We start from the raw sequence: 14,202 nt of genomic DNA, 5'->3' as shown, positions 1-14,202 counted from the left end.
TTTCACTTTAGCACCTGAAAATGCCAACAATTAAAGCTAGAACATACTTGGAAAATAGGATAAAGAACAATGAAGCAACGTAAAGGAAGAAATGAACTGTACGTATCTTAACTTAATTGTTGAAACATATTGCACTAAAATGTCAAATTCTAAGTTTAGACCATAGATGAAACTCATCCCTCTAAGTTCTACCATTCAAACATGATCAAGAGGGAGGGAAAAGTGTGGTGAGAGGAGCAAGGCATCAGAGAAGGGGTGGGAATCCTGTGGTCCTCCAGATGTTGTTGAAGCACAGGTCCCAGCATCCCTCAGCGCTTATAGTCCGGGTGCCTGGAATAGCTGAAATTGGTATTAAGCAGCAAGAGACACATGGCCTCCTTCCTTATCTCCTCCTGCTCCCACCCCTTCCTCCAGAAAGTCGACAGAGCCTGGTGGCTGCATGGCCCTCCCTTGCTGGGATAGGGAGACTTTTTTTCCAGCTGGATAACCTCAGGGCACTGATGTTCGGAAAAGGAGGGAACTGATGTAAGATGAACTAAGGCCCATGCGCTCTTTGCTCCCTTCTGCTCCTCAGCAAGGAGCCTTGGTTTCTGTCTGGACGTGTGGGGGTGGAAGGGGGGGCAATTCAAGGAGATTGGTTTTCCAAGTAAAAAAGCAACCCTCAGTGGTGACCTGGCCATGGGATTAATGGTGCTGGGATTAAGGAGTGGCTGAAGTTGATGGAAGCTGGTGGCAATGAGATGCACTGAGCTTGAGTTTATTTGGGGTAGAAGTTAACAGCAGCCATTTGAGATGACTAAGGAAAAAGTGTGGACATACGGTGCAAGGAGAGCTTTGCTGGGCATTTAAAAAATTATTCTTGAAAAATGAGGAACATGAAAACAAAATGTATTATGACCAGCACGAAGAGGGTGGTGAGAGGAAATGATATGTGGTAATAGCTGGGCTAAAACAAGATGATTACCTCACGGTGATTTAGAAGCCTTTCCAAATCTGCTGCCATTTGATTCTTGACCCGCAGCAAAGCCTTCTTCTCTTGATTTAACAGACTGGTGGGAAGAAGAAAATGGTTTAGGAGATGTAGTAATACTGTATCCTAGTTGCAATGTGAGTTTTTAAAATAAATTGCTGGGAATTATGCACATATAGTTCCTTTTTGAAAAAGAAAACATGAGTATTTTCTTCAGGCTACGATCCATATAGATAATGTAAAATAGCACCCAAAGCATCTGAGTGGTAGGACAAAGGTTTCGTGGATGTCTGATATATTGGTTTATGTAGTTCATGCTCTGTCATGTTTTCCAAGTGAGAGGGGAGAATCAGTTGAGCTAATTATTTTTAATTTGACTTTATACAGACAAGACATGCTGCATTTGGATTATGGCACTGTTCGTGGTATGGTTCTGGCCCCTTCAATTCAAAGAGGCGGCAAAAAACTGGATAGGGTTCCGATTCAAATTATGAGGTTGATCAAAGGCTTTAGGAGACTTCCGAGAAGATCCGAAATCCTCCATGTTTAATGAAGAGTACAGGTTGACAATAAAATAAGAGATGACTCCTCATTTCAGGACAGAAGGGATGATTCACATCATAAGGAGTTTTCCCTTTTGTTCAAATATCAGTACTTACACTGGAGAAGCAGCCAGGCAGGGGGGCATCCACTAGTGATCTTATTCTGTCTAGCTAAGTAAAAAAATCAGGTGAGCAAGATGAAAAACAAACCCGTAGGGACACTTTTTCTGAAGAGTTAAAATCAGGGAACTTTGGAGCCCCCAATCTCACCCCAAAATTGTGCAGCAGAAACCCAGCAGCCTTCACAGCATCCTGGGCAGTTACAATAACAGGATTTGGTGGGATCAGCAAATGCCTCCCTTTCTGACACCCAAGATAGCAGAACAGAACTGTCTACCATTGGGAAAGGAAAGTCTAATTGGAGACAGAGATCAGACAAACGATTAGCCAAGTTTGGGTTCAGCCACATAAGTGGGACATGAGAAACCAGTTAATTAAATAATTGAAAGAGATTTACAGGCAATACAAGGGCTGAAGGCTAGGCTAGGCTAGGGAGTAAAAAAATAACCTGGAAGAAGGCAATGACTTCCGCACCGTTTAAAAAAGGAAGAAAAGAAACAGCAAACAGCTGTGGCTATGAAATTAGCAAGAGCAGCCCTCGACTTCTGATAGACCACAGTTGCCATTCCCAGAAAAGCTCCGTAGCTGACTTTACCTGCTCTTCTCAAACCTGCTGCTTCCGGGGTTGTCCAATTCTGCTATCTGTCAGAGTGGCCAAAGAGTCTGCTGAGCAGAGGCCCAGAACCCCCCGTGCCAAGATGAGGCAGCTTGGCACAATTCAGCGCTTTGCTGGGACAAGGCTCAGGCGAGAAGCCGGCAGGGGTCATACCTAACAGGCAAAGAGCCAAGTGCTGCTCCGTCAATACAGCTGCGGTTTTAACGTTAAATGTGGGCGAGTACTACAGTGTTGTCCCTATCAGCGATGGAGGTGTTCTGTGGCCACAGAAGGTGTTGCTTGAATTCACAATGGCTGCCCCAAGAGAAAGAGACAACGTGGTGCAAAACAGGGACTGCAGAAGCTCTTGCGTACCTCACATTACGCCAGAGAGATGCCAGGCAGGCCCATCTGTTTGAGGCACTAGTTCCTAAATGAATGACACAATGTCTCTTTCTCTCTCCTTGGGGAAAAAGCAGAGTGCCCGGCACGAGAGACGGAGCTCATGACTCAGAGGCACCAGAGCCCTGAGCAGGGAGATCGAAGCTCCAAGAGGGCTGGTACCATTGCGAAGGGATAACACAAGTTATATCGGCTCTTGGCTTTCAAGAAGAGGAAGAAGTCATGTATGCGATTAAGATGACAATCCTGCTTTTAAATGACTGAGCTCTGAAATGGCTATTCAGCTGAGAATGGCAGCGCTTTGGGAAAAAAGCTTGCTGAACAGGAAAAGTAAAATTGTGTAATTCATGGTGTGCAATCAACCAACATAATGCAGTGAGGTGCAAACAAAGAAACAACAAAGAATGTTATGCTGGGAGAGAATAAAAACATTCAGCTAAATCTTCCAGTGTGAAAGATGTTTGCTTACAAGATGTTCATAGAGCTTGCTACAGAACAGAACAGAACCGTATGCAGATGGTTTTTAAGAAAAAAAAGATTCTAGATTCCAACCGAAACTCAAAATCAAATCTGGAATCTTTACCTAATATCCTTTTCATATTGTGCAATACGTTCTTTCTGCACAAGTATCTGAGAATCTCTCTGCTGTACAGACTCAATAAGGTACTTGTAGGGCTGCTGCACTTGGCTCAACAGGGAATTAGCTTGGTCTCGCTGAAAAAAAGAAGGAAAAATCTATGAACACTTACTGTAAATTATGAAGGGCAGCTCCATATATTGTCTCCTCCTCTCTCTTACAATGTAATCTTGACACCATATAGGAAGATCTTTTTTAAAAAGATGTAGGGTGGAGCTAAACCCCCATTAAATACCATTGGCAAATGATTGTAAGGGAATCTCAGTTGTTTTGTTTTTTCCCAGTTTTTTGGCATTTCAGCAGCACTTGAAAATTACATAACTGTACACATTACTTCAAAGAAATCACAAGCAGATACATATTTAGGGCAACTGATCCTATCCCAGAATTTTTAAATGCAGGTGCTGTTTTCAAAGAAAGAAAGGAAGAATCATAGAGAAAAGTACGTTCTGTTGAACTGTACTCTTTCCAGAGGAAATAGCCCAGGCAAACGTTGTACTTTTACTGTGTAGAGGACAGCAGAGGACAAGGTCTTCGGACAGTTCACGGGGGTCAGGAAGAACATTTAAGACAATTCTGAAAATCTGTTCGCGCTTGCCAGGGACTCAAAGGGATTCTCAGTATACAGTAGCTAAAGGAGTGTAATCAAGCTTTACCTTGGAAAAACCAAACTGAGATTGCCTCGGCTAGATTTGGAGGCCGGAAGTGCTTGGGGATGGTGGGAACGGCAAAACGAGTGTTGGGGCATTGAGATGCAAGTCCTGCTCCTTCGGCACATGCACTGTGACACCGGAGCTTGCCTGGCGACACCACAATGCTTGTTCTGTCATTCTGCTGGAACCCCTGGACTCTGCGATACCCCGGGACATGGTCTTGATGCAGAGAGGCCTCGCGTGGTTTAAATGGCTGACACAGGAGACCTGCTGTGGGGAGCATCCCAGAGGAAAGCAATTTCTGGCACAGTGCTTCTACATGGGAAGAACCATAAAACCAACCTGGGACTGAGAAGATTTTAAGACTCCTCCGTTAATAATTTCTGTGTTAAAGAAGCCGGGTAGTGTTATTTTTAGTTCCAGGGAGAGAAAGAGAGCAGGGAGCCATTTGCCAAAGTCATCTGTCCCCATTTTGTTACTCACAAAACAGATGAGAAGTCTTACCTTCTGACTGAAAAACATTATTTGAAAACCTTAATACAATTCGGAATATGCCAATAATCAATTCCGTTTAACATTTTAAAAGCAATGGGTGGTTGATACTCATAGCCAGCTTTTAGACAGGCTAAACCATGGATTTATTTTCAGAAGCAAGACATTTAATTTGGTCTGTTTAAAACTGAAGCTTCAAAGAAAAACTCAGTCAAAGAAAAAATCAACAGGACTTACTTCTACCTGGTGTCTCTAAGTTGTTAGTAACATTTTTTGTACTTGGGAAAATGGTTATTAAAGGACATTTGCTAGAAAGTGAATGACAATTCTGCTTCATCCTTCTGGAATTCAAACAGCTCCAGTACAAAATAAAATAAAAGACACTAGCTATGTATTTGCCATAGTACTGCTCAGATAATGACTTATGCCTGTGAGGAATTTTCAAATTCTCAGTATCTTCGAAGAATCACAACATTTATTTTGGGAAAGTACTGCCATTAAAGGGAAATCCTACGTTGTCCTCATCCTCTAGCTGGAGTGCTTTGTTTCCATCTTGTTTCTGCTTAAAAGTATTTCTGGGTGAGAATGAGATGTGTTCGGTTGCCACAGACAAGGGATATGGGGCGGAGAAAGACAGTTCGGCAAAACCATCTGCCCAATCGGTGGCTCTTGTGGAAAAGGTTACTCCACGTGGGGAAACATTAGGAGAGGAAGTAAAAATACATCATCACCCCGCCTTTATTCAAATCCATGGCATGAACTTCCTTGGCAGGACGGCTATGAATCTCCCCTGTTTCTGAATACTGATGGCCAGGGAGCCTGTCAGAGGACAGTCGTGAATGTGTCCAACTTGCTGCTGGCAGCTGGCTAGACCCTGAGTGAACCAACCCAGGCCCTAACAGAGTTGGGAGGGAGATCCCTTCAGGAAAACCAGCCTGCAGGTTGCAGGGGAGCGTAGGCTGGCAGAAGCCACTGATATGCCACGGATGAGCTGGGATGGGAGAGCTACGGCCCTTGGTTGTGTGTGATGGTTTTAATCCAGGGCCGGATGGGGGTGGTCTTATTTTTCTGCAATGTTATTGTCATTAGCTGCCCAAGGTTATATTGTCTGGGATGGGCGGCCATATTAAATAAACAAATAGGTATTGCATAAAAAAAACCTTAAGAAAACTAAACCAGTTTTGCTAGTTTTTCCCTGTTCAGAGAAGAGAGGCTTATCTGTCTAGTCTGTGATTTGTTTAGTCTGCAGAGTAATCTGTCTTTTCATCTCTGCTTTAATGCAACATATATTGCACTGAAAAGGGTTAGCAGGTGTGTATTGTCCACAATTGTCCATACATATAAAAATGTTATTTTAAAATTCTAGTTCAATATATGGTGGTCTCCCTCAGTGTGTATGAACGAACGAACGAACGAACGAATATATGTATATGTAGATATATACATGTATACCCACAAATTATACCTCTTGTGAAATGTGGGCAACTTCTCCTTTCTGGTGATCCAGATCTCTCGCAAGCAATGTATTTTGCTTCTCTAGCTGTAGCAGTCTTCTCGCCAAATGCACGCTGTGCCAAGGCAAAAGAACAAAACAAAATAACCGGGTATCTTTCGAAGTAGGATTTATGCTTACTTTTCCTTAGCACGTTAACACAGACACAAGGTTATAAAATATGATGGACAGGGGGGTTCTATTAAAGTTATTCCCGCGCCACTATCAGTGCAACACATGCAGCCTTTCCTCCTTTCCACGTGTGCTCCCCTGCAAGAACAGAACTGCCATTTTTGCACAATGCGTGACTTATCCTGTTCTTCGGTGGGTAGCTTGTGGAAAGCAGACGGGCTCAAAGGCAGGTTTTGTGGCTAATAATTTTGGTGGATTTTTCTTTTTTTAATATTGGTGTTAGGATTTATTTATTTATTTATTTATTGCAAACCCATTCCAAAGGAAAAATAACAAATTTTGACCTCCTTTTCACACACAGTTTGGGGAAATATATTATTTGCAGTATACCTTTCATGCACTGTACGATGCATAACATATGAACCATGTTTATCATCCTACTTTGTTCCTGTATGTAATCTGTCAATGCAGTTAGTTATCTTGGGACCATCTAATTGAATCTGGTTTTGGAGAATTGATCTCCTGGATTCTCCTACCATATGCTATGGATTCTGATTTCCCTCCCTCCCTCCCTCCCTCCCTCCAATTTAGAATGTATCCGATCTTTAAGAGACCAAATGCAGGCAGAGAGCGACGCTGGTGGGCACATTTAAAGTTCTGAGAACAGGGGGCATTGTCACAAACAGTGGGAGGTCTTGCTCATTTATATGGGCTTGCCATGGCTAACAAAATTCCTACTTTCCAGAATGCATCTGTCCGTAGGATGGACTTAATTTCAAGACCTCTGAAAAACAGGCCAGCAGTACAAATACAGCTGCTGTGTAGGGGCTGAATTATATCACTTTCTAGCCCTGGAGTTTGACGCCCAAAGCCAGCCCCTGCAGCTTTCACTGGATCAGAACAATGTTCCCCCCATACTCATACTGTAATTAAGCTGCCGGGTTTATGATAGCAATTGGCTCTAGATGTTGCATTTTAGAAAGTTATCAGAAAGCATTCAAGCCCCATAAAATTACCTTCAGGTAGGCATTACAGAAAATCATCTTTCTTTCTCTTATCTAAGTTCATTAGGTAAGAGTGATGTTAAATTATAACATCACTGGAGGAAATATATGAAGCAATTTATTGTTATTGAAAAAACAAAACAAACTCAAAGCAAAACATTCAACCATGCAAACTTCATCCACTCAGGACTGTGGGGGCTGTGGGGGAGGAGGGAGAAAGGATAAGGGAGCACCCAAAACTACGTAACCACGGTAAGGGGTTACAATCGTTTTGACTTTATCAGGCTCGCACCCTGGACGTCAGCGCACCGACGGATTTCTCTGCAAGGAGGTCCTCTCTCCTCTTTCCAGAGAAAGACCATCTACGAGCTCCAGAGGAAGAGGTTTCTCAGCAGAAGCACCTTCCTCCTCTCCCTCCCGCGAACTGGAACCCAGACTGAGCAGTGCAAAGGGAGGGCTCTCAGCTCAGCAAGGCCTGGATGGGGCTTAGGAGGAAGACCCTGGCAATTCCAGGGCCTGTTTTCACTTTGTATTTTATAAAAAGGCCAGTGCTTTGGTAAGTTGAGGTTCATCTTCATTTTCACAAATGCAATAAAAAGGAAAACCTGTAATGACCAAAAATAATTTATCATCCAATAATGTTGTTTTAAAAATAATTGGCTTCTGAAGCTGTCTTTCTAGCACCATTGTAAAACCTCAGTTCTGTCACAGTAGTGTCATTATATATATATATATATATATATATATATATATATATGTGTGTGTGTCAAATTTATATCACCGCCCAACTCCCCCACAAGGAGGGACTCCGGGCGGTTCACAACAAAACAATTTAAAATCAATAAACACATACATAATACAAATATAAAATACAGTTATTAAATACAATAAAATCCAAGAGATGGTGATATTATTTCAGCCTGTGACCAGATAATATCGGTCAAAGGTAAGACTAGGGAACCAGCCAGCCCCAACACTGACTATCCCCATCCCCACCCCATGCGTGATGACCAAACCAGGTCTTCAGTTTTTTTCTAACAGGGAGGGGGCTTGATTCCAAAGGGCAGGGGCTGCTGCAGAGAAGGCTCGCCTCCTGGACCCCGTCAGATGAAATTCCCTCGCGGGCGGGGTCCGTAGCATGCCCCCTCTGCATGACCGAGAGGGAGAGGTCATGCATACTCTCATTTGGTATACCTGAACCATCCTTTTGAATGTATTTAAAAAGCCCCCCACAAAAGACAACCAAAAAGGGTTGCAATAAAAACCAATACACATTTTCCAACTTTTTTTCCCTCATGCTGATTCAGACACAGTAAACTCCATTTTAAATGCCAACAGATGAGGGTTTTTTTTTTTTTTTTTTTGCTTTCTTTAGCTGAAAGTTACACACGAAACAACCAGAATTCATAGCCAGAAAAATTCCTGCTGTTTTCAGACCAAATTTCATGAAATGAACTCATTATATGCTCAAGTTCAGTCAGGCAGAGGTAAATGGCTTTCTGTTTCCAATAAGTCACTTGGAATGGGTACAGTACTTGAGTGTGCTCAGGAAAGAGAGCATTTATACCAGCATGTATACCGCTTTGGGATCTGTTTACTTGTACTTAGAGCAAAAAAGGCCCAATACGCATAAGCCATGGGCTCGTATCGCAGCATGACCTAAAAGTGAAGGGCTGTGTGTGAGACACGAAAGAAAAAATAGACAACTAACCGTAGACAAACACGAGGAGAAGTTTGCCACTGGTTTCATTTTCCCCGGACAAGCAGAGCTTTCAACAGTTTGAAAAAAAACAACGATTTGTTAGAGCGGCACAGACAGGGTTTTATTTTGCAGCACGGAATCCAGGAAAGGGAAAAACAATGCCGGACACATCCAGGCAAATAAATCAGCTTGCTGTATGTCGGATTTATTTTCCATCAAACTTAATTAATTAGAATGACAGGATTGCTTATACTCTTGGGGAATTAAAAGCAAGGATTTTTTTTCTTTTTTAAAGTTAATCCTAAATTAGGTCTAATTGGAATTCTACCTTATAACATAATGTGAGGGAAGATAAATCTGCTGGGTGGCGGGTGGGAGAAAGGGCTGTTAGGAGGAGGACAAATCCTCAGGAACTACAAACCAGGTACCAAATTCACTGCAGGGCAGGAGAGGGTAGATTTTCAAATGGAAAAGTTGGGGGAATCTGGACTGTGGGCGAATACTTCTATGTCCCTCCTAGTTGGTGAGAAATGGGCAGTACTAGGTTGACTTGCTAGTCAGTCTTTAGATCAGAGATCTTACCTTACCAAGAATACTGTGAACACCCTAAGAGAAAACTGGGTTGTGGCTGCGCGTCTGGCATCCTGGCCAAAGTGTGCCCAAGCCACAGATGCCGTCCTGACCATTAACAGGGAAAGTGCATATAGCATGGATGTGACTGAGACTGAAGGCTTCGTTTAATCTCCCTAAAAAGTGTGGTGTGAAAGCCTTGATTGACCAAAGCTGTGATGGGCAGTGCGCATCTGTGGGCCTATCTGGTCACCCTAATGGCATATGCAAGACCACAATCTAGACTTCGGGAAGACTACTGTAAATGGTAAAAGGCATGAAGTAAAGAACGAGATGGAAGAAAAACAGATCCATCCTATGTTGGGGAAAATACCAGAAAGGTGAAACATGAAACAGATCTGAATGAAGGTGGATTGATCTTCTGGAGCAAAGCTGATGAATATGTGCAGGGAAATGAAGATTTAGGTTTAATTGTGAATGAGAAACATATGCCAGAAAATATAAATTGTGTGGTAGCAAGAGAATAAAAAAAACAAAAAAAGCAAACTGGGCCATTTGGAGGCCCATAAATGAACAAGGCTGATGACTGGTAGTGTGTCCTTAGAAGAATGTCTGTTTGCTTTCAGTACTGGGTTGATGCATAAGTCTATTTATATGTACATATTGCAAACCAAAAAGGGTGACAGATTGGACTGTTTATGATGAAAGGCTGAGATAATCTGTGAAAGATAAAGGCTGATGACAGGCTCTGAGTGTGAGACAGACCACTATTTGCTAGTGTCCATCCTGGATTTTTAGAAAAAAATGAATGTGGAAGAAAAGGAAAGATGTGAAAGAAAATATAATGAAAGTAAAATGACTGCAGAAAAAGAAAGTACAAATTCTCTGTGAAAAAGTCTTAGAAGACAGATTAGTTTCCCAGAATAATGAATAGAAAATAGACTAAGGAAAGAGGAAGCTGCTTAGAACAGAGTGAAAAGAATTATGTTATAAAGAGTCATAGAAGAGGAGTATATACCAATGGGAAGTTTGAAAAAGGATGCTTGGAAGAAGTGCAAACAGCTTTGTATAAGAGTGTGCTTCTACCCGTTTTATTCTATAAGAATCAGGAGGATTAGCAGAGGCATAAAAATAAGTTGCATGCAGCATGGATGGGATCTTCAAGAAGGATGTGTGGTAAAACAAGAAAAGATCAGGTAGAAAAATGATGAATGAAGATGGACTGAAAACAGAAATGGCCAATATGAAAGAAGTGCGTCAGGATGGTTTGTTCATATAGAGAGAATGAATGAGTGGATCCCAAAACAAATATATGAAGGAAGAGGGAATGGGTTGAGAGGAAGGTGAAGTTGAAGAAAGCCTGGTTGGACTGAGCTGATGAGATGCTTAAAGAGAGCAGTGAGAAGAACAAGTCTTTCACCTCCTGTCTGTGTGAACATTCATTCTTGTTTTACCCTACAACTACTGGTCAGGTGGGGTTGATGGGATCTGTAGTCCAATATATACAGAGGTTGACAAATTGGGAAGGCTGTGAGCACTGGCAGTTGCATAATCAACATCACTATCATCATCATCACCTTTGAAAGTACCTACCAAGCTTTGGAACACACAATTGTAAATAAGAAGGCAAAGTTCATCCCGCAATGTTGAACACAAAGTTTAGGGTCCCATCTTTGGTGTTAGGTTTAGACTGCACATAATGCCAGCCACTGTTCCAAAAAGAGAAGGGAGGAATAATTTACAGAAAAAAAGGAACATGCAAGCCCGGGGAGGACTTCTTGTACTCAACATTTATTAGGATGTCAGGTGTGCACCAGGCTGGTGTGTTAAAGCTTAATGGGAACCTTAGCAGGGTATCCATGTAAGACAAGGAAGACCGTTTACTGTGATACAAATTGTGCTTCTGCTCCTCTATGGAAAGACAATTGCAGCCAAAATGTATAACAAACACAATTTCTTTACTTTTAAAATGGTTCTTTAATACTGTCGCTTCATTCGACACGCAGGGAGAGGGGTGTATACGTGAAGGTGGGACTTAAGCTGAATTGTCCAACTCATGCAGGAATTTTTAATTTTATGTGAGCTACGTATAAGTAAGGAGTAGTATCTAGATTGTATTTTATTGCTGTGATTAACTGTATCACCTGTTTCGCATATTTTTGATTTTAAAAATATTTATTTTAAAAATAAAAATATTTTCTGCATTTTCCCACAATTTTAATGATTACCTTGAAGCTCCAGAAAGTTTACAATCTTAAAATCTCTGTCTTTAAACTTGACATTTCCCATGACTTGCCATCAGGCCATTTTTTTCCCTCCGTTTTTTTCCTGGTCCTTTTTCTTTTCTTTTCTTCCCAATAGCTTGTTCAACCATTTCTAATGTACCTGCTGAATTATTATTATTTTTAACAAAGATTTTAAATTATGGTACTGATTTTTAATATAATATTTGCTTGCAATAACCATTTATTTATTTATTTATTTATTTATTTAGTTAGTTAGTTAGTTAGTTAGTTAGTTAGTTAGTTAGTTATGGCAGTAACTTGAAAAATGAACTGCATACTGATGCTTAAGAAATATAGCTGAAACACCAAGAGTTCAAGGTGAGAAACTGGGAATGAGGACTGAGAGTCTGGGATGAAAACGAGTCTGTGAAGTGCCCGTTCTTCATGCTGAGGGTGCTTGCACTAGGCTTCCTGCGGCTGTGGAAGATCCCCACAAGCCAGGACAGCCTTTTGGGGTGCTGTGGGAAGAGCTGAAAGTGACCCACTGAATCCTCATTGATGCAAAGAGCCCACGGGGAGAGAAAGAGGGTTTAGGAAACATCGCACTAGATGAGCTAGGTTCGATTCAAAAATGACTTTAACCCTACCCTAGAACTCCTTCTGTGGAGTAGGAGCTCCCGAAGAGGAGGAGTCCATGGAGAAGCAGGAGCTTCCTCAGGCCCTCTACAATCCCTGTACAGACTTTTCTCCTCCCACGGGGTAACTACAGACTTGGCATGCTATGAAGGCAAGTTGCAGCAAAACCCAGACGGTGAGGAACAGGGTTAAAGATCCCACTAATCTTGCTCCAAATTGTAAGAAATCAGTGGCGTTTTGTGCATGTATTTATCTAATTCAGCTTTAGGATTCCATGATTATTCCAAAAAGGCAGCAAGCAACATTATATAAATGAATTGTTCTGGATTTTCATAGACTAGACACTCCAGTACACAGATCTTACTAGTAATCAGCAGAAGTCAGCATGGCTAAGTATTAGTCAGACTAAGCTTATCTCCTCTGTTGATCAGCTACCTTTCTTAATAGATCGTTAATGCTGCAGACAAACTACATTATGTCTTCAGCAAAGCATTTGACAAAGTGTCCTATGACATGCTTAGCAGAAGCCAATTAAGTGTGGGTTGGATGACATTTAAGTACTCACACAGCTGGCTCAAAAACTGTACTCAAAGAGTGCTCATCAAGGGCTTCTGATCAAACCAGAAAGGGGCATCAAGGCTGCCACAAAACTCAGTTCTGGGCCATCTACTCTTCAATATTTGGTTGTTGTTTTTTAGATTTTTTATCCTGCCTTTGTGGCTGCAAAAAGGGAAATGCAGTTTTAGACTGCATTAGCAGAAGCATAATTTCCAAATCACAGGAAGTATTCATTCCACTTTATTGTGTTTTGGTCATACCTTTCCTCAAGTACTGTGTCCCATTCCAAATACTACTCTTTAAGAAGGATTCAGAGAAACTGGAAGATGTTCTTAAAAGGGCAACAGGGATGACCAGAGCATAAGAAACTTAGTCCCATGCACAGAAATGAAAGAAACTGGATATGCTTAGCCCCAGAAGACAGGAGGGGGGTAGGATAGCCCTCTTCAAAGATCTGGAAAGAGATTGCACAGAAGGCTAAGACTTCCTCTTGTTTCTTCCAGGGTGCAGGACCTGAGTTCCTCTTCACTGGATGGCCACAGGTTTGGGATGTTTATTTCATATTCCCGCGTGGAGCAGGAGGCTGAACTCTTTGCCCCAAAGACCTCCCCATCTCTAGGATTCAGATTCCAGTTCATTCAAAACCAATGCCGTAATGCAGTTTCTGCAGACTCTTCCAAAGGCCATAAAAGGGAATATGGCATTTTCAGACAGGAAAACCCCAGTAATTTCATATTCTAAAGTAACACTAATATTATCCATAAGCATCGAAGTAACATTTTTGCTACAAGGGGAATAAACCTTTGTACGTGGGAGAGAAAAAACTGCATTCTATTGTATTTAGAAAAGAATAAAAATGTAACCCTTTCACCTTAATTAAAATCAGGGAATCATTCTTGACTTTTAGAAGGGAAGAAGTAGTTTAATAGGTTCTCTTACAGTAACTGAACCACAGCCTAGACAAAAACAACATACTGGTAATGAGAGAAAAATAACGCCTTTTTCCAAGCATCTTAGTGTACACCTCGCCTTGGATCTCAATCTAACAACCACATTTTGTGTTTAATTTTGATTGGGCAGGGAGATGGCTTTGGAACTGATGAATTATTGAGTAGTTGTGCCAGAATATGGACCATAACTTCAAGTGTGGATGATGACAATGTGTTCCCCGTACTACTACTGCACCATCTTGGTTAGTTTTCCAGTGGTGGAAACAGCACCACAAGGGGTGGGGAGCATGCTGCTGGTATAGAAATATAAGTCAGATATGCTTTGCCCTGAAAGTAGAAAAATATTTATTCTTCAATATTTGTAATGGGGATAAAAATATTGAAGAATAAAAGAATGGTAAATATTTCTGACTTTTGTTGAAAATGCTACCATATGGATTGCACTGTATAATATCCTCTCTAGCTACTTCCCTCAATTTCTCTTGCATGTCTCCTCTGTTCTCTTGTTTCTCCTATCTTGTC

General features: G+C 41.5%; 1 protein-coding gene across 1 annotated transcript in view; it reads right to left on the bottom strand.

Moving 5' to 3' along the window:
• The window catches only part of PIBF1 (progesterone immunomodulatory binding factor 1), a 71,081-nt gene that overhangs the window by 13,773 nt on the left and 43,106 nt on the right, over positions 1-14,202 (bottom strand). The window contains exons 14-16 of the mRNA XM_007427120.3: positions 5,877-5,979; positions 3,213-3,343; positions 965-1,049 (exon numbers count right to left, since the gene is read on the bottom strand). Of these exons, the coding sequence (XP_007427182.2) occupies positions 965-1,049; positions 3,213-3,343; positions 5,877-5,979 (319 nt within the window). The remainder of the gene's footprint in view (positions 1-964; positions 1,050-3,212; positions 3,344-5,876; positions 5,980-14,202) is intronic.

This window comes from Python bivittatus, unplaced genomic scaffold (assembly GCF_059951505.1).
Source record: "Python bivittatus isolate LINGU-HERP-01145 unplaced genomic scaffold, Pbiv_v1 ctg000210_np1212, whole genome shotgun sequence".
NCBI classification, from domain to species: Eukaryota; Metazoa; Chordata; class Lepidosauria; order Squamata; family Pythonidae; genus Python; species Python bivittatus.
Note: the sequence above shows the minus strand (reverse complement) of the source record. Positions and strands in the feature narration are given on the sequence as shown.